At 44.8% G+C, this 20,077-nt stretch overlaps 1 protein-coding gene across 2 annotated transcripts; it reads right to left on the bottom strand.

Annotated features, from left to right (window-relative positions):
* Positions 1-174: 174 nt before the first annotated feature.
* Positions 175-16,987, bottom strand: arhgap45b (Rho GTPase activating protein 45b). 2 transcript variants are annotated; one of them, XM_084011426.1, is made up of 24 exons: positions 16,683-16,987; positions 15,691-15,940; positions 15,008-15,190; positions 12,764-12,907; positions 11,720-11,804; positions 10,454-10,526; positions 9,596-9,671; positions 9,288-9,419; positions 7,540-7,601; positions 7,319-7,429; positions 7,131-7,211; positions 6,895-7,062; positions 6,661-6,798; positions 5,908-6,107; positions 5,394-5,515; positions 4,947-5,033; positions 4,749-4,850; positions 4,274-4,437; positions 3,968-4,156; positions 3,735-3,872; positions 3,040-3,296; positions 2,712-2,949; positions 1,656-1,761; positions 175-1,093 (listed from the first exon to the last, which is right to left on the bottom strand). In XM_084011426.1, exons 1-24 carry the CDS (start codon positions 16,965-16,967, stop codon positions 636-638), a joined length of 3,849 nt encoding a protein of 1,282 aa, XP_083867552.1. In that variant the 5' UTR covers positions 16,968-16,987; the 3' UTR covers positions 175-635. The 2 variants fall into 2 exon arrangements, with proteins under 2 accessions (XP_083867552.1, XP_083867553.1); XM_084011427.1 differs by lacking the exon at positions 16,683-16,987 and adding an exon at positions 16,337-16,621.
* Positions 16,988-20,077: the final 3,090 nt, after the last annotated feature.

Below are 20,077 nucleotides of genomic sequence, written 5' to 3'. Positions count from 1 at the left end.
CAGTAAACAGCTGTCCTAGTGCCCTCCCCACTAGCAGGGAAGTAGATGCATCAGCTACTCTCATTTGGGTAATTCCTTCCTGCTCACTTTTAGCTTTCTCTTCCCCATTTGTTTTTACTCTGACCTGTAAAATACATAAAAGAGCAGCTTTAAACAGAATAAACAAAACCTAAACTATTTTAAAATAAAATGTTTATTAAAATGAGACCAAACATCCATAACAAGGCAATACATGCAACATTTATAAAAGACTGCTTAATTATTTTTTTAATTTTAGTGCTGAAATAAAAAAGGGCAGCACTTCAGCTTCAGCAATTCTGCACATTCCAAAGTGACTTGCTACCCATCTTCCTTCAAGCTTGCGAGAGCAACGAGTAAAACGCTTAAAAAAAAAAATACAAATTTAGTCAAATCCTCTAGAAATGACTGGAGAAATGTCATCAAACAGCAGTAAGCTTGCAGAGGGTTCACTGCCAGATAGATCAATAGAACTACAAACATTAAAAACATTCAATCTTAATGTACACAACAAAATCGCCCTCTCAGGTGCAGGTTATTATCTGGATTTTAATGAATAAAAACCAGATCAATCATCTCGTCCCTCAGCTTCACACACAATGATTCTGATGACGACATCAAACGAACTCTGGCTCACTGTCCCTGTTTCTGGTCAGGGGTAATTTCTTCCCACACAGACGTGCCAGTGGATGCCCCGACAGGCTTAATATGGGGGAGCATGGGTAGTTGTTGTTGGACTGGTTCACATTGAGCTCTGCCAGACAAGCACTCAGGTGCTCCTCTGCCCCCGTGTCATCATCTGGTGGCCCGCTGTCTGGCAGTGCAGGGGGCTCTGCTCGGTCGGGGTTGTCCTGGTCCTGGTCTTGGTCCACGTCTTGCTCTGGGTCGATTTGGGTCGCAGACTGGCTGGACAGGTCCAGACTGTCCCTGTAGCTCAGCTGGTCATCATCCATGCTCACCACGCTCTCCTGCTTCTCCAGGCTGCGGGAGCCTGCGGTCCTCTGACCGCTCTCATCCAGTTCCGAGTCGGAGTCGGGGAACTGCTCGCTTGACCCCAGCGACCCCAAAGAACTTTCTAGATGGACACAATGTGACAAATGGTTATAAAGGGGTGAACAAAATGGATTGTAGTTCAATATTAAGGCCAAATCTTAGAGATAACTACATTTTTTTAATTTAAGTGTGCATGCCGCCTACTTTTACAAAGGCGTACTATGCAGGAAGTGACACCACAAGCCAACATACCCTGAGCGCGGTTGTCACAGTTATTGTGAAAATCCCGTGAGCTGGCAGGGGCATCAATCATAATGACTCTCATGCACTTGCATGAATGACACCACGTGAACTCCTACAATAGTCACATGTCCATTTTGTTCACAGTCTGGAGCCCTCGTCTCCACAGACACTGTCACACATTTCTAATGGCTCATAAGTGATGATTGAGAGGGATTATTTTTGTATGACTTGACAGATTGTTTTTGTTTGATGGGAAAATCCTGCATAATATACCTTTAAATACCATGAAGTCAATAGGAGACATACGAACACGAGTCAGGTCATTTGGATTTAAACTCATTGCGGGAAGGTTAATTTATTTACATCTGTTTTACAACATAGGCTTTTTAGTTAAAACTCACCACATCCCTCCTCCACCTTGTCAGCTTCTGCTTTATTTGGCTCTTCTCTGCCTCCATCCTCCTCTGCATCAGCAGAGCTCTCAACCTTGTCATCTGCAGTACTCTCCTGCACCAGGAGGGGGAGGAAATGAAGACAACAAACGAAACACAACAAAAAACAATTTGAAAGTGTTGTTTGTTTATGATGGAGAAGATACCAAAACATTCAAATCAGGAGGGAAAAGTTGATTCAAACAAATAGTGACTGTAGGTCATAACTCTGGATGAGGAAATAGATAAAACCGGTTCTTTGGTGCTTCTGTTTTCCATCTAGAGCCCGGACTCCACTACAATTTTTCCACTACATTTACATTTAGGGCATTTAGCAGACGCTTTTCTCCAAAGCGACTTACAATAAGTACATTTGTCAAAAGAAAGAAACCACAACATATCATTGCCGATAAAGTAAGAGCTAAAAAAATAGAACAAGTGTAATTTGCCCTGTGGTCTCCACTAGATCCATTGCTGCTGCTTTATGGAGCACTGCAGTGTTTGATGCAATGCATCAAAATCAATGTTGCTAATTATCAACATAAGATCTAATTCCCCCTGTAGGCTTTGAAAATAATTCAATGTTTTCATAATAACAGTGGTATTATGTAAACAAACTGGTATTTAAAGGGTAAAAATGAATGAATAACCATTAATTAATGTTTGGTAGTTGATCAGGACTCCACAGCTCAGTGAAAGTGGAAAATAATATGTAGTATTTTTGATGTAGTTTTAGGAAGGGGATTTGGTTTTTGTTTGTTTTCTAATCCGACACTCCACAAAACATTTTTTTTTTTAAATGCAATGTTACATCAGAATCAATGTTGATGCTATTTACTTACATATCCCAAACTGTGACATTTCCTCTTGTTTAAAATGCCATTTTGTAAAAATACTATAAGAGTTAAAATTCCAAAACATCAGGACAGATCTTGGTAAAAAGACTAAAATAATAATATATCACATTTAATAGCATGGGTCAGGACACACCGTCTGCTGTGAATAGGGAATGAGATAATATCCTACCTGCTGAGTGGAGATGGAAGCAGAGTGACTGGTTTTGTGGGCCTGAGAGGTTTTGGACTGGAAGATGGATGAATAGAAGACTATGAGGGACTCCACGATGCGGGCCTGGTGCGGGTAATCCACCAAAGAGGACAGGGATATCGTGGCCCCAGTCGGACGGGGACGCATCAGGGAGGGACCAAACACAATACCCAAGTTACTGGGACTCATCTTGTTCTCTTCCTCCAGCTCTGCAATCCTGGAGGGAGGAGGATAGAGGGAGGATCAAGAATAAATAAGAGAGTCTGGTCTTTTTTCTTTTTGCATGCTTTTTGTTCTAACTACTGACCTCCGGAGGTGGCGAATTATGTATCGCAGCGTAGTGACGTTGGTCTTGGGCAGCTCCTTCAGAAGCTCCTTCAGCTTATCCACCAGGACCAGGACCTCTGGGTCGGTGTCCGGGCCCAGGTCCACCAACCCCTTGCCCACTGACGGGTTGCTACTGGCCTCCTCTCCCTCCGGTGTGTCCACTTCACCCTGCAGACTCTCCTTCGCCAAACCCATCAGACGGTTGTACAGGCGGAATAGCATGATGGGCTCCGGAAGCTGGAGGGTGATACAGGAAGAGTTAAAGGGCTGAACTGAGCATCAACACAAGCAACCTTTTAAAGTACGGAGGAGGAAGAGAGGCATACCTTATATTGAATTTATTTCTTTGTTAACTCTAATCTGAGTTTATTGTTTATGTGGAGCATCCGCTCCAGAAGCTTTTCTTACTTCTTGGGATTTCTCGCCACAGCTTCCACCTCCTAGCTGCTGCTCTGTCGCTACCGTCTCTTCCCCTTTGGCTCCGACTGGTTGACGTAAAACTATAGACTGTATGTTGCGCATTGTGTGGCGAGGGCTTGAATGTAACAGATGTTCATTTATATATGAATTTAAGTGAATTAAGTTGGTTCTAATCTGCAACCTCACAGCTAGATGCCACTAAATCCCGCTCACTGGAGCTTTAAGCATGGGGCGTTTTTACGCTTGTGTGCCTACCTGTCTGAGGTAAAGCTTGAGGACGTTGCTGATGTCATGTGGTGAACACTGGGACAGCTCCACCAGCTCCTTGCCATTCTCAAACGCCTGACACAGCTTCTCCACACGAGTCTTCACCCCGTTCACCCGGTAGATGCCCTGCAGGGAGGACGGGGACAGTTCAAAATACCTCCGTGGAAAAGATGAGACATCCAGCGCTCACTTTGACACACGGTACAAAGCCACAGTCTCACTTTCATCTTGAGCGCCCGTCTCTCGATCTCGGAGATGCACTTGGTGATGATGAAGGGGATGCCGTCACTGGCGCAGCTGGCTACCTGGGAGAAGTCTCGGCCAAAGAGCTGCAGACGGCCCTGCAGCTTCTTGTGGCCGCACTGGATGGCAAGAGTTTCCAGACAGCGCTTGTGACAAGCCAGGAAACACTGCAAGGACGGAGAAGGTTTGTGACTTTGTGAACGCGGTCTGATCGCCAGGGAGACGCTTCAAGTCTCTCGCTGCAGGATTGTGATATGTTATGAGACGAGAAGAAGTTAACTCACCTCCTCACACTCGGCCCCCTGGAAGTAAACGTAGCTGTCGCACTCGCGGCACTTGGAAGGCGCCCGTAGCTTCCTCAGTCGGTGGGTCTGTGCCGCTTTGGAGAGGCCGAGGTTACGGAAAGGTCTGGTGGACACCACCACGTCAGGATCCATGCCGTTCATGTCTGAAGAGCAAGACCGACATCAGACAGGCGCCAAAATAAACCCAAGATTTCACAGCCAGCGATTTGAAGGCTAAGGAGATGACACAACGTGAAGACCGAATTCTGGTTGAAAGTTCTGGCCAAAATTAAAAGACTGAAAAAAGGAGCAAATAGACCAAATATATCACTGACACACCTTAACTTTTATTGGTTTTCATTTAGTAACCACAGAACATAAGTCCAAAAAGAAACAAGACGACGCATCTCATCCCTCATTCTCGCCATGTTATTGAAAAGCCACATCAACAGTGATTACAATCTGTAAATCTTACTTGGAGCTTCAAACGAGGTCACATTCCCGTCCTTCTCATCCGCGTCTTCATTGGACGACATTGTTCCGGTAGATGACGTCCGAGCAATTTTACTGATGTCGCCTAGAATTGAAATACAGTTTAAATATCTCCCGACACTCACACCTACGGGGTGGGGGGGGGGGGGGAGGGGGGGGGGGGGGCGGACTCATTTCTCACCTGTGCTGGCAGTAGGAGACTCCAGGCCGACCTCTCCTCCAACGCTGTCATCGCTCACCGTTGAACCCCAGGACTTGTGTCCGAGCCCTGGTGGGAACCAAGGGACAAGAATACTTAACATTTAAACACTTAAACGCTAGCTGTGTCCCACTTCAGTGGTCTAAGGGTCGCTCGAGGACGGTCTACAGAGGATTTCCTGTCAGCGCCACCGTTACCTAGCAACCAGCTGAAGTTGACAAGGAGCATGTAAGAGGTAGCCAATGTCATCCGATTCAAAACGGAAGCAGAGATAATATTTTTTTATTCTTTCTACTTCACATTATGATGGAGAATTTGATACAATATATTTCAGGCGAGAGCATATTTGGCCACATGTCCCGCTGCTGATCTGCACGTGGTTGCCATGTTGATTGAAATGGAACGATCCAAACAGCAGATGTCACTTACTCTTGCGGTGAGCCTCCGTGTCTCTGGCGTCTCCAGCCGCCGTGTCCACGCTGGTGGCGGGACCGTCTGCCTGGCTCGTCTGCTCCGTGTTGAAGCTGTCATTCCTCGGTCTGTGGCCGTGGCTGCAGTGTGGAATTAGATATATTACATACATACATATAGCCTAACTTATAGTTTTTGTGTGTACGTGGAGGGGGGGGGGGGGAGGCCAATTTAAAAAAAAAGGACCAGCTACAAAAATACTTTATGGACCTTATGATTTATGATCACCTTATTTAAGATTATATACGATTGTTTTTCACAAAAACAAGCGTTTCATCTGTGACAACATGAAATGTTTAACAAAATGCAAAGTGTTTCCAGTATGTTTTGCTGCCATTTTGAGAGTTTTAAGCATATTTTGTTGATTAAAATATATAATACCGTGAATCACAATTATGTAAAATATCTGAACAATCCCTTTAAGGTTTTAAATTAGAACCTGGACAAGCGTGGCTCTGACTGAAGCCCTTACTGTGACTGTGATGAGCTTGAGGGACAGTAGTTCTCAAACGCATATTGAACAGTCGGCTGCTCCGGCAGCTGCAGGTCTCGGACGTGGGCCGCGTACTGCTGGCCCGGGTCGTACAGCTTGCTGCTCTCACACAGAGTCTGGTAGTGGACGGGCAGGGCGACGGTCTGCATGTGCATGAGCTGATAGTAGGAGATGGTCGCCTGGTGGAGGAAAGAGTAACAATACAAGGGTTCAGGAAATAATAGGTTTCTGTGACTGCAGAAAATCAGTACAGGATGGAGGGAGATCTAGGCAGGTGTGTGTGTGTGTGTGTGTGTGTGTGTGTGTGTGTGTGTGTGTGTGTGTGTGTGTGTGTGTGTGTGTGCGTGTCTGTGTGTGTGTGTGTGTGTGTCTGTGTGTGCGTGTCTGTGTGTGTGTGTCTGTGTGTGTGTGTGTGTGTGTCTGTGTGTGTGTGTGTGCGTGCGTGTCTGTGTCTGTGTGTGTGTGTGTGTGTGTGTGTGTGTGTCTGTGTGTGTGTCTGTGTCTGTGTCTGTGTGTGTGTCTGTGTGTGTGTGCGTGCGTGCGTGTCTGTGTGTGTGTGTGTGCGTGCGTGTCTGTGTCTGTGTCTGTGTGTGTGTGTGCGTGTGTGTGTGCGTGTGTGTGTGTGTGTGTGTGTGTGTGTGTGTCTGTGTGTGTGTGTGTGCGTGCGTGTCTGTGTCTGTGTCTGTGTCTGTGTGCGTGTGTGTGTGTGTGTGCGTGTGTGTGTGTTGTCACCGAGCGGAGGGTCTGGTCGCTCTGCTTGATGATGTCCTGCAGCTGTCTCAGCACCGTGACCTTGGTGTGCTCCAGCTCCAGCTGCTGAGTGGTGGCGTCTGCTATGCAGGTCCGGTAGGTGGCCTTCGCCTCGTCTGCCTGCACAGAAAAAACATTTTGGAACATCATTTCATTTCCATGGCGATGAAGCTCTGAAACAACATAAAGCAATAAGATGAAGTCATTGACGCGGACCTTGTTGCGAGCCTCTTCCTCCAGTCGCTTCTTCTTCTCCACAGACTTTGCAGTGGATCCTCCTCCTTCCTCCTCAGCTCGGGAGGCTGCTGTACTGGCCTTGTCGTACTCCTCGCAGCGGGCCATGTAGGCTTGCTTGGCTTTCCGCAGGTTCACCTCGCACTCCATCTGAAAGAAGGAAAATCATTGTTGGCGGATAAAACGTTTAATGTGCTCTCAAAGATAGGAGGTCATACCAGTTTTCTCTTAGCTCGAATCCAGTGCTCCTTGATCTCCTTCCGTCTCTTTTCATGCTCCTGTTTGCGCTGCATCAGAGGCTGCACATTAACAACGCATTAACACGTTGATGAGTGACGGTCGCAGGGAGATTCAATTATTACAAATCAACGGGCTTCGTGTCGCGACAGACTTCAGTCACGGTTACCTGGATGAAGGTCTGGGTGTGCAGGGTGGTGTTGGCCTGCTGCAGCCCCACGCTCTGCTCCTGGTCCTGATCCAGAGCCAGGGAGTAGATGGAGAAGAGGGGCATTTGAGGCTGGAGGGAGCAGACACAAGAGAAGCGACAGGTCGATGTCAGACACAGACAGGAGGATTTCACAGGGAACATGTGAAGTAGACGGCGAGGAGGAACCAATTGAAGTTTACGTGTGTGATGCTGTGTTTGCAGGACTGGTACAATCTCTGGAGGCCTTTGGCGAACTCGGTCTCTGGTGAAATAGAAGAAAGAGGACGACGTATGAGCTAGGTGTCCAAACAGGTTCATGTCATATGGATGCAACTTAAAAAGCTGCAGGAATGAGTCCCAAAACTCCGGTTCTCTCGATGTCAACGGGTTTTTGGTTAGATGACTAAAAAATAATAATATATAATTTTCTGTGGTTGACACAAATGATTTGTTTTGCAACATAAAATGTGTCAATAAATGCTGATTTTCTTGTGAATTTTGAAGCTTTAACCTGTCTTTAAAAACGTGGTCGCTAACAAGTGGCTAAATGAGACTCCATTAGACTTAATGTAGTTCTGGTGATTGCATTTACAATCAAAATCATAACAGCAGAGTTCATTTGTGAAAATTATACAGGGATCATAAACTTGTGTTTTCCTCTGAGCTTATTTTCTGCAATTTCTGCTTTTCTGTGGAGAGAACCACTGCGAGTCTAACTTCCAGGTCGGCCTTCAAAAAACCTCATCAAATCACTGTTAATATCTATACATCTATCTATTCATAATTGATTGTAGTGTTGCTTTCGTTAACGAACCTTTATCACGCGAGGAAAACGAGACGAGACAACGAAAATGCTGGTCATGTGATGATAACGATAATTAAATATATAATGCAATATTGTAGACGGGGAAAAAAGGCTTAAAATTACAAAATAAAAACTATGCTAAAATGTGTATTTGTTTTCGTTGACCAAAACGAGGCGAGACGAAATGTTATAACGTTGTTTCGTCTCGTTTAGTCACGTTATTATTAGGCTCATTCGAGATAAACTGCGCCTCGCCTAACCCTAACCCGGCCTTCCAAGATTTGACAGGAAGTCATAGAAAAGGTTACATCCTGTTAGACACGAGCTGTAGGCTATTTGTAGTTTGCGACCACATTCGCATTTATTTATAAATATCTGTGGAAATCAGAATCAGAATACTTTAGTAATCCCTCGGGAAGTTATACAGCTGCTAAGAAAGAGATGAAAGAAGGAGTCTAATAAGTATAAAATAATGCCAATAAATATTACTAGTATTTATATATATATATATATATATATATATATATATATATATATAAAATAAGATAACCTTGTTTTAATTGTTAAATGGGTTTGGCAAAATACAATCTTCGACTAAAACTAGACAGAAATAGTCGTGGACAGTTCCGACTAAAACAAGACTAAAATGCTCAGACTTTTAGTCGACTGAAACTTGACTCGACTAAAAATAGTATGAACGTGACTAAAACTAATAAAAACTAAAATGATAGCTTGAGACAAAGACTAGACTCAAACTAAAAGTAAAACAGGCCGCCAAACACTAATTGATTGAGTTATAAAATGTCAGCAAAATTACAAATACAATTCAAACTTTGCTAAAGCCCCAACTGCTTATTTCTCACTCAAGTTTGTTAAATTACAATAAATGTGGTTTACCTGGCTATTCTTCCAATTATAGAGCCTGTAATCAAACATTTCACATAAAAGACAACAGACAAACCAGCAAATTGCATTAAACATTTGGTGTGAGGACACGTTTCCAATGATCCTTACCCCAGTTCTTAACATCTTGCATGCTTATAATCTCGTCTTAAATGTCTCTGCAGCTCACACCAGGACAAAGGTCCAAAAATGCTTAGTGACAATTTGATGAATGAGTGGATAAACTGGACTCCAGCTCACCCAGAGAGGTCCTCTTCTCCACGTAGCTCATCAGGTCCTTCATGTACTTGGAGATGGTTTTGGCGTAGAGCAGAGCGGAGTCCACGCCGCCCTCACTGTGCTGCAGGATGATGTCCACTTCCTCGGCTCGGCCTACACATCAACACACAAACACAGGTCACGGCACGGGAACCAGCGCAGTTTGTTCAGTGGGAGGTAACAACAAAAGGTGCGACGGTTCAGAGTTGGAGCGACGACCGCCAACATCCTGCGTTGGAATGGAAGTCACATGGTGGAGTCGAGTGGAGTGAGAGAGCTCGTCATCCTACCAAAGTCCTGCAGGTCGCTCCTGAACTGGCCCCCGTCGGCTCCATGGCCCGTCGCAGCGTACAAGTTCTCCATCGACTAGACGCCACAGAGACGAGTCATTAATGACCACCCACATCAACCCTCGTCATCAAGAGAGATCATTGCATTCCCCATCCAGTGGAAGGCTGAGAGGAGTCCAGCTGCAGTCTTTCCACCGAATTAGTGCCTTTTTTTTTTATGAATTTTACCAAATAAACATTTAACTATTGATCTCGGGCCCCCCCCCCCCCCCCCCCCCACGAGGTTTCTAAACAGTTCATATGTATAGAACAAAGTAACAGGACCCAGTTGTTGTTTCTTTGGTGATTTTTTGTATTTACTGCAGCTGCCCTTACAGAATTACGTACCGTTGCATGCAGTACGCATAGAACTGGGACGCGCTACTTCACCTTAACATTGTGCCTTGAACTTTGACCCTCATACATCCAATGCACAGCCAGAAAAACACGCCGACCATGGATGCTGCAAAATGCGAGTGGACGCAGTAGGACATCTGTATTTGACATACTATGCATTTGGAAAGTACCAAGTCTTTTTTCCCCAGCCCGCTAAATAGTATGGACACTGCACAGATGCTTATTTCTATTATTGATGAGAAATATGTATTTTATGTCAAATGTTAAACTGGGTCACACAATAAGCCAATTCTAATCATCATATTACACGTGAAGTATTAAAGCATGGTGATCGGCTATAATCCAAGTGTTCTTGGTAGTGTTTATTAATATCTGACATTATTTATCCTGGGAATAAAGTGTGTGACACTTTGCTTATATAATGCATTCTTAAAGTGGCAAGCAGCTGCGTGATAAACTCACCCTGCTCTTCTCCGTGGGCAGCAGGGAGAGCAGGGTGCTGCTGTCCACCTCCCCCATCAGCAGCTCAGACACGCTGCAGGAAAACAACATAGAAACCTTCAACGCCACAGCGTGAAAATACATGGGATTTGTATGAATCGCATGTGTGAAAGGGCCTTCGTCAGAAGTCTCGACAGCTACAGACTGAAGACAGGAAGTGATCATTTCAGTTGTCTCTACCTGGGATGATGCAACACATGCATACAAAAAAAATGCACTTTGGTATGTTGGTGGAAAACAAACTTAGCAAGAAAACATTTAATGAAAAATAAAAGTAAGACACAAACATAAAATACAAGAAAACACAAGACAAAATATCCACAATACATCTGAATTCAAATTAAAAAGCTGTGCAGTTTTAGGATGAGGTAGTTTTGTGGAGAAACTGTTCATATTAAAAAGAATACGCAATGTACGGAGATATAGTCCCACAGAGGTGAGTTACTGTAAAGGCATGTAGACATGTACGTTTCCCTCATCCCCTCAAAGTCCTTCTGACAACAGTTTTAGTTTTAGTTGGTGTTTGTGTGACATGAGAATTCATCAAACAGAGGTGGAGGAGGGGAGAAAATGAGGAAACAGACACGTCAGGCAGATTTCAACCGTCTCTGCCAGCTCACTTCCTCCTGAAGCTCTCTGACAGATGTCTAAACCCTGAAATGGCTCAGACTAGCATGCGATGAACTGTTGGTGCAACGCTCTTATAATTACACACACTAAACAAAAAAGGACACATTGTGTTTCGCTTTTACAAAAATCGTTTAAAAGTTATTAAAAAAAACCTGATTTCTCAGTTTCATAATCCGTTTGGTCTTAATTCCTCTCAAAATCAAGAGATCCATCTTGTGACTTGTTTTATCTTTCACTTACCATCCAGGTAGTCAACACCAATTTCAAGGTTTGGTTTTGTGTCATACGGTCGAAAAAAAAAGAACCACTTCCTGTTTTCAGCTCTGCCTCATGCAAATGTGTCACCATCTCTCACACACACACACACACACACACACACACACACACACACACACACACACACACACACACACACACACACACACACACACACACACACACACACACACACACACACACACACACACACACACACACACACACACACACACACACACACACACACACAGAGAGAGAGAGAGAGAGAGAGAGAGAGAGAGAGAGAGAGAGAGAGACAGAGAGAGAGAGAGAGAGACAGACAGACAGACAGATACTCACTTGCTGCTAAAAGCAACTGCAATGGTTTCAATGGCCTTCTCAAAGTCCTTTTTATCCGCCTCGTTACAAGCCTCATAGTGGAAACCTGAGAAATCACAACCATGCATGCGTTCAGTTGTGGTTGGCGATACGCTGCTGACCAGATGAGCTCAACACGAAGTCCCGGTGAAACGGAAATGATGCGCGTTCAGCTTGTGTAATGTGACCCCCATTTAAAGTCAATATTTGAGGCGATGCTCGGCGTTTGATTGGCTTCATATCATGGTTGTCGGGTGTTCTTTAGTGCCGTCGTGATGCTCGTGTTTGGATACGCCCAGTCTTATGTTTCAGTCACCTCCGGATAGCAGGGGTCGCCAGTCTGGGCACCATTCTTTTGGGGTCGTGGGCTGAAAGGTTTGGGAACCCCTGCATGTGAGGACTGTGGCTCCACACACACACCGTATCGCTTTAATTGCAGTTGATGGATGTCATGATAGTATTGGTTGAAATAGGCTGATGTCAGCACAGGACGTTTTGTATTTTTATATTTCATCTGGACTTTAAAAAGCTTTCCGTCTACATTTCTTTTCACTTAATTTGAGTTCATGGTCGAAGCGGATTCTCCAACCCTTTTTTTTTTTAAGTATGTTTCTGATTTTTTGTTAATACAACTTCGACAGCCCACTATATAAACATATTTGGACTGATATCTCCACAACTTAAACTAGGCATGGAAAATAAGTAAATAAATGAACATAAATATACAAATAATATTAGATATTCATAGTTAAACAAAGAACATTTATATTATCGAGGCCACTGAGATGCATCAAAAAAACTGGGGGGAGGCAACAAAGTGACATACACACTAAAGACGTTATGCAGCCTTAAAGTTAGCATAATCCTAATTAAATGCAACCTAACCCTAAACTGTCGTGCAAATGTTTGTGGAGGATTTATAATCTTATCTAACAGGTTTAATTGATTTGTTTAAAGTAAGTACGGTTTTATCACCAAACAAAGCAAGGATTCATCTGCAGTTTCAGAGAACACATCCGGACTGACCTTTGACCTTGGATATGAGCTTGCCGGCAGCAGTGAGGATCTCCACGGTGTTGAGCAGAGGGTAGGTGTTGATGACCTGCCGCAGCACCCGTAGGACCTCGCCCAAACACTCGTGAGCGATGGGCCGCTGACTCTCCTTCTTACCTTGAGCAGAGGGAGGCAACGGCAGGCTATGAAAGACACGTTTCAGCCAATAAACATGCATCGCTGTAAATGAAGGATCCCAGCTCCTAAAGAAGCAGACTCGCTGTAAGCGTGACGTATGAGAGGTGTGACGATGCCGATGCAGCGGTGTCCCACCGTCACATTGTCCTCAGAGGCAAGGACAACATTTTAGTAAATGGCCGTTGCCTCCGCTCACTGCAGCGGGCAGCAGGGATTTTTTACCCTCCTGATGGCAGCAACATGAATTCACAGTGCAAAGGATGTGATGGGTCGGCGATGATGGAGTGTGCTTTTTTAAGTACCCTGACTTTATAAAGGTTGTGAAGATTATTTAGTTCAGTGGCAGCAGTCTTGCTGCACACTTTAATGATCCCCTGCAGCCGATCTTTGTTGTTTCAGGGAAAGTGCACCACGCCAGCAGATAAAACCAAAGGTGAGGACAGATTCAATAAAACAGGAGTAAAACATTTTCATAAAAAAAAGAGGCTAGTGTCTGTACAGTAGCGTCATATTAGGCTTATACGGCTTCTTAGCGAGTTAAGATGAGAAGATGCATTTCAAGATGTCCAACTATTCTTTGAAGTTCGAATGTTCCTGCTTAGCGGATGGAGACGGCAGGGAGACAGACAGACAGACAGACCGGTCAACGATAATCAACCCATCAAACAGAGTGTCAGACAGGTCAAAGGGTACAGCTCCTCTGCTTTGATGTCACTGGTGACAAATGTACAGGCCGCATCCTCACTTCCTCCTAAACACAGACACATTTTTCCATCTAATGATGCAACCTCACACTGCTCGGTAAAAACCAGGCAGCTCGCTCAGCGAGGAGGCCAGAGGGCAGCCGATCCTCCGGCAGTCTGTCTGAACACAAGTGTGTCAGAGTGTCTGAGCTGCAGCACACAATAAGCACACAGTGACCTGAACATTGTGCCAGAGAGGATGTGGTCACATCCATTGTTATGCAAGCCTAAAAAAAACAACTCTGGTGGCGTGCAACATCTGCTTTCTCTAGTTTAGGAGAACCAAAAAAAAGAATCACTTTACTCTCAACCTGGTCGGTTTGAAAGTGAAGACCTGGCAGCCACGAGGAGATCCAGATCAGGTGGTGCAGGGGGGAGGAGGCGGGGCTGAAGTTTGGATTGTGCCGCTGATTAAGAAGAGGCGCGGCGGCGGCGGCGGCGACGCAGCCAGCCTATCAGAGGAGGAAGTGCGGACGAGTCGATCTGTCAGAGGCGATCCATCATGGCTTCCTGTTTAGAAAGCTTGCTCTGGGCGGAGGACAAGACGAAACGGAGCCAGATAACGGCCGAGAGAAAGAAATGGCATCCGAACCACAGAACCTGATGACTTTAAACGTAAAAAAGAAGCAACAACTCTCAGTCAAATGTGGTGTCTTAAGCATCACACAGGAGGGGGAAGAGTGTGTGTGTGTGTGTGTGTGTGTGTGCAGTAAACAAGAAGCTGGCTTCCTGCTGGAGACAAGAGTGCGGTCGACACTGTGCACGTAGCGGAAACGCAGCCCTTCACTTGGAGAAGACGCTCACAGAAACTTACTACCTTCAATAACACCCCCCCGCTCTCTATGCAAACCCCCACGAAAATGAGATGGTGCGTCTCAACGGGCTATCCTCGAAAATAAAGAATAAACACGGACATCGTTTACATCGCAAAAAAGCAAAATGGGTTCGAACGTGATATTACAATTTCATGTCAAATTAAATGTGATTGGCGATATTGTCCCAATAATCATCATAATCATTAGTCTTAAAATGCCAATTAAACATGCTGGAATCACTTTACAAACATTAGTTTCTTAACTAGTGTCACAGAAAAGTAGCAACAATGAAACATTAGAAAAACAAGAAAATAATCTTAATTATTTAGATCAGAATCTCCATTTTTCACTTCTCTACCAGGATAGTGAGCTCGACAGTTATACGATTATCCCGACGCATGAAACAGAAACCCAGATCAACCGAACTGAACAGGAGCCCGACTCATTAAGACCCTCGAAAAGTCACACGAGGTCAGCGTTTCTGTGGGTTGATTTGCATCATGAAGCTGTTAAGAGCTCACCTTCAGCCAGCACCACGTCCTTCAGTTTCTCCACAGCCTCGGCGAAGCGGGCCACGTCCCTCAGCAGGGCCGGGATGTCCTCCACCTCGATGGCTGTGCTCTCTGGACCTTCAGGCGAAGGAGTCGGGGTCAAGGCCCCCTTCCCCTGGCCTTTAGTGAAGACCCAGGACTGGAGCGGGAAACCTGGGGAGACGCAGAGCATTTTAGCGTGTTCCCAAAATGCCAAACCATTCCTTTAAATGTTAGGCTTTGCTGCTGTTCTCTGTTTAATATCATTTTAGACCAAATCTCTTTGAATTTAAGACTAATCGAGCAATTTGAAAAGGTCACCTTCGTCTCTGGGTTAGAAAAAAAGATATACAAATCAAACAGTAATGAAAACTTGACTTGCCAAAGCTCAACTCAAGAATCCACCTTTCGCCGCTCACTTTTCACTCACGCTGAAGTGAGTTTGAAAACCTCTTCCGGCTCCATTTCGGACATTTATTTTGTGGTTTATTTTGATGAATTGATGTATTGGCTTTGCTATGTGTGTATTTTATTTGTTAGTGTTTGATCTTACATGTTCAAAATAAACAAATAAATAAATTAAACACGTGTCCTGTCTCATCCCCGGTGTGGATGTGGGCGTATTTCATCAACTCAACATGAATATGAATACTTGGGCTTGTGTGGAACCAGACCTGCAGCGCTGGCGTGTCTGCTGAGCGCCGTCGGCCTCTTCAGCGTGGACACGGGGGACGGGCAGCCCACACCTTGCATCACCGCCAGCTTGCTGTGCTGGGTGCCGGGGGTCCCCGGGGAGGACAGCGAGGGGTCCAGGAAGCTGGTGGAGGTCGGCGTGAGAGTTGAAGAGGAGGAAGTGGATGACGGCGAAGAGGAGAGGGCGACATCGCCTGTATCTTTGCGAGGCTGCTCCTGGAGGATGGACAGCTGAGAGAGAGAGAGAGAGGGGGTCAGGACGATCACATGACGTTTCATGCTTTCACCAGCTCGGCCGACGTCACCGGTCTTTGCTTAAACACAGCAGCACTGCTGTTGGTAAACACATGCGAAGACTTTCACAAGATCCTGTGTTGCATTTTGCAACACTTCCTGACTCCAGGCCGTTGCCGGGTGTGGCCGGGCGTAGACGTGACATTTACTGTTTGGACTGAGGACAGAGACACGACCTTCTCTTCTGCCTACATAAATAAACAGTCACGGAAGCCACTTACGGCCGACCTTTAGAGTTACAGATCATCTCCAGCAAAGTCCCTCTTGTCCTCACCGCTTCAAAACAAACAGAAACACTGACAGGAAACAGAAAAGCTGCAGAGACACACGTACCTGCTTCAGCCATACGTTGTGTTTGTTGGGCAGTATGTCCAGCCTGTCCTTGCCCTTCGCCTCAGCTTTCCTAACTCTCTGACTCGTAGAGTAAGGGGTGTAGCTGCTTTTGCTACCACGTTTCAGCATGCTCCTTCCCCCACACCACTTCTACAGCCCTGATGTCTGACTAAACAAGCAACAGCTATCTGAAGGAAAAACGTGTATATCTGGTATAAGTGATCCAGACACACTACCACCCTGGTCCGGAGCCCTGTCTGCAGCCTGTCCCCTCCAGCTGAAGGTCATCTGACACACACACACACACACACACACACACACGCACACTCAGTGATGCGCTACTCACTGACGGGGCGCTGCTCTGTGGCCCGGGGCTTCCTGCTCGGCTCTTCTTCGAGATGGAGGGTGTCTTGATCAGTTCCCGTTTCTTCCTGGTGAACATCTTCAGGGTGCCTTTGCCGTCCATCCCGACTTCTTTGAGTTTGACGCACAGACCCCCCACCCACCCCCCGACTCGCCACTTAGGTGCTCTTCTTCCGCCGCCGCTCAGCGGGAGCTCGATGCCATCCGGGCCGACGTTCAGCCACGCCAACGGTCTGTCTGTCTTCCTCCTGCTGCTTGCGTCGCACATCGAGCCGCGCAGGCTCACTGGCTGAGAGACAGACAGCTCGCGCCGCAAACCGCCTCGCGCTCCTGGCATCCGCCGCGCGCTGCGCGCGTGCGTTCAGTTTCCTCAAAGAGGGCGGCGGCGGAGGGACACGCGGTGTTTAAACACGACTGTTTCACTCGAATGTTGTGGGGATTAATTAGCGTTTTTTTTAAAACGACTCTCGGGAATCCGAAGTGAAACTTTCTCCTGGATTTCCCGCCAAACTCTAAAGTTGTAAACCAACGTCCCGCGACTCAAACCGACCGGAAACAAACAACTGTTGCTTTGTTCAAATTCACAGCAATCAGATCATCCTGACAGCACGTGCGTTCCCGACATGTGACCTCGGGCTTTTGATGAAGTATCCTTCCGCCTCCGCGTGCACCTGCAGCGACGCACCTCACATTCACTTCAGAGTGAGAGATATGACATAAAGGAATACCATTTTTATGATGCATACATATAAAAAGAAATGTCAATAACATATTTTATTATTGCAAATAAAAAAACTAGCTATTCAGCCAGGCCTTAAAAATGATTTTATTCACTTATTTAATTAAGTTACAATTATATACACATGACTTTATATTTGAATTTAAATTATAATTAATAAACTTCCTGAAGATGTAAGACTTGCCCCAACTCTGACCACTTTTAAAACTAGACTGAAAACTGTTATGTTCACCATAGCTTTCTGCTAAATCTTTTAATGTCTGCACTGTTTTTAATTATTGCAAAATGTTTTTATTCTCCTTTTCTTTCTGTAATGCATTTTTAATTTTGCCTTTATTTTCTTTTAATTCTTCTATTTTTTTCACTTTGTTGTATGATGTGAAGCACTTTGAGTCTGCCTTGAAATGAGAATGTGCTATACAAATAAAGTTGCCTTGCCTTGCATTACTCTAGTTTTTATTTGTTGTGCTGTTGCTGATGTGAATATGTGCTGTTTTGTAATTTAATACAACAGTTTTAACCTTTCACTGTCAAAGAAATAAAATGAAATCATTTCACATAAGGCCTCATATCCCATCGACCACACGCCAACATTCAACCAGAACCGTCTTGGTCTGGTCTCACTTTGTTGATTTTTACCGAATCCACGTGTACAGGTGACCTGATAGTTTCACTGCATGTGTCCCTAATAAAATATTAATAATAAATATATGAAAACTAAAATCTTAGCTGGTGATATATGCACAGTAACTCTACTAACGCTTTCTTCTGCTCTTCTCTAATCAGATTTGATGTCTTGGATTTCTACAACTTCGGTGCTCCAGTTAGCTGATAGCTCTTACAGTTGAGCTGCTTATGGAATAGGGGGGTTAATAACCCTATTATGAAGTGTAGCTATAATTAATTTGATGCTAGGATTCCTCTCACATTTTAATGTCGACAATCTGGCTTCAATTCACCACCTGCCAGTTTCTGCTGTCTCCATAACGTCTACGCATTACTCAACAGTTTGATTGCAGGTGCACAAAGGTTATAAATGGACTTCAACCACAGACTGCATATCAGGAGACGTGGTCATGGTGACGGCACCCACTGGTTGCTGGACTACAGCCTCAAGTTCAGCCTTTTGACCGTTGACAAACAAACTTGCAACCAGTAAAGGAAGTGACCAAATTTGGACTGTGGAGGAGCGACGGGTGGATCTGACTCACACAAGCAGCAACTTTACTAGATCTGGATCCATCTGGCCTCCGGTGTGAAGCTGCTTACAAAATAAGCTTCACAATTCAAGGTCAACTTTACAGCTAAGTATTAAAGTCATCTTAGTAGCTAACTAGCATTGGTAGCGTGGTAGCAACCTGTCAATCAGCAGGTAAGCCCCGCCCCCTAAAGCATCCCCTGCTTTCTGGTCTGGTGGACTCTAAATGGACCATAATGTACTAAATGATCTTCATGCTGGATTGAAGAAGACTTTAAACTAGAGATTGAGACCATAAACTCATGTTTACAATGTTTACTGAGATAATAAATAATTAGGGTCATTTTCTTATAGACTTCCACTCAGAATTCTTTTTGCAACTGGAGGATTCGCCCCCTGATGGCCAGCAGAGAGAAGGCACATGAGGTTTGGCTTAACTTCTCAGAACCAGAGGTTGCCGCCTGACTTCAACTGTGTGGAGGAAATATTCTCAACGGAAAAGCCGACTCTATCTGAGGACTGAAGCAGGGACCAATGAACAACGTTGAATAGAGAAAATGAACTGCATAGAGAAAAGAGTTACCCAACCTTTTATATTTATTTTTATTTAAATGTCATGCCATTATGTTGTTGATACTGTTCATTAATAATTAATTATCATTCATTTAAATGGTCCTTATTTATATAGCGCTTTTATCCAAAGCACTTTACAGTAATGACTGACATTCACCCATTCATTCACACATTCACACACCGATGGCGGAGTCAACCACGCAGGGCGACAGCCAGCTCGTCAGGAGACATTAGGGTGAGGTGTCTTGCTCAGGGACACCAGGCACTCAGCTAGGAGGAGCCGGGGATCGAACCGGCAATCTTGCGGTTGCCAGCCAACCCGCTCTACCTCCTCAGCTAAACCCCCCATGGGGTTGAATCCCCCTCTTTAGAATTAGCAAATAATTACCAGCAAATCTGTACAATGTAAAAAAAAAAAAAAAAGTCTAAAAATGTAGAAAACTTGGATGTTAAATTCAGACACCAACATGTGATGATGAAAGATATAAAAAAAAACGTGAACCTTTAGACCGAGGTAAAGCAGTCAATAATGAGTTGGGGTCCCCTTCGATGCCCCGTCTTCCCATGTGACTTTATGATCATTTATTACACGTTTAAGAATATACGTCAAAGCATCAACCAATAAATCAGACATCAGATAAAAATGTAGAAGCCACATATGAAACTGCATTCCATTTTATTATTTTATTCATCCAGTATTTATTTCAATGTTAAATTGCCTAGTTTTGTTCTGCCGTTTACACAGCCAGTCATCTGTGAAGTATAAAAACCGCTCTTTATCAGGCCTTGTAGGCGACTGTAATAATCAGCTTCACTCTGGGTCTCGTTGTCCAATCACAAATATCAGTCATGGTTAATGATCAGGGTG

This window comes from Eutrigla gurnardus (genome assembly GCF_963514095.1).
Source record: "Eutrigla gurnardus genome assembly, chromosome: 6".
Taxonomy (NCBI): domain Eukaryota; kingdom Metazoa; phylum Chordata; class Actinopteri; order Perciformes; family Triglidae; genus Eutrigla; species Eutrigla gurnardus.
The sequence above is the reverse complement of the archived record's forward strand: the minus strand, read 5'-3'. Positions and strand labels throughout refer to the sequence as shown.